At 56.4% G+C, this 544-nt stretch overlaps 1 protein-coding gene across 1 annotated transcript; it reads left to right on the forward strand.

Moving 5' to 3' along the window:
• Positions 1 to 6: 6 nt before the first annotated feature.
• Positions 7 to 536, forward strand: LOC103399658 (zinc finger and BTB domain-containing protein 8A-like; the record flags this gene model as incomplete). Its single annotated transcript, XM_008338311.3, has 1 exon — positions 7 to 536. A coding segment is annotated over one exon (530 nt), but the record flags the coding sequence as incomplete, so codon positions are not given.
• Positions 537 to 544: the final 8 nt, after the last annotated feature.

Here is a 544-nt window from a genome sequence, read left to right on the forward strand (position 1 = left end):
ACACACACAGTTATCAACGCGTGGTTGTGTTTCTCCTGCAGGCAGCCTCAGAGGTGGTTCAACACGGCCGACATCACGGTGGCTCACCAGACCAACCTGCTGAAGCAGCTGAATCAGCAGCGACGTCAGGAGCTTTTCTGCGACTGCAGCGTGCTGGTGGAGGGTCAACTCTTCAGGGCCCATCGTAACGTCCTGTTCGCCAGCAGCGGCTACTTCCGCATGCTGCTGTCACAGGGGCCCGACGGACTGGCCGAGTCGGTCAACGCCACCTTCGACGCCTTCAGTCCCGAGACATTCACCGTCATCCTGGACTTCATCTACTCGGGCCAGCTGGACCTTTCCAGTCACAACGTGATTGAGGTGATGTCTGCAGCCAGCTACCTGCAGATGAACAATGTCATCAGCTACTGCAAGAACTTCATCAAGTCCTCCTTGGATATCAGTGCAAAAGATGAAGACAGTGACCGATGCCTCAGCCTGTCAGAGACCTGCAGTTTCACCAGTGCAGCAGGGGAAGAGTCTTCAGAGCAGCAGCAGCAGCAGC

This window comes from Cynoglossus semilaevis, unplaced genomic scaffold, assembly GCF_000523025.1.
Source record: "Cynoglossus semilaevis isolate Cse_v1.0 unplaced genomic scaffold, Cse_v1.0 C18863598, whole genome shotgun sequence".
NCBI lineage: Eukaryota > Metazoa > Chordata > Actinopteri > Pleuronectiformes > Cynoglossidae > Cynoglossus > Cynoglossus semilaevis.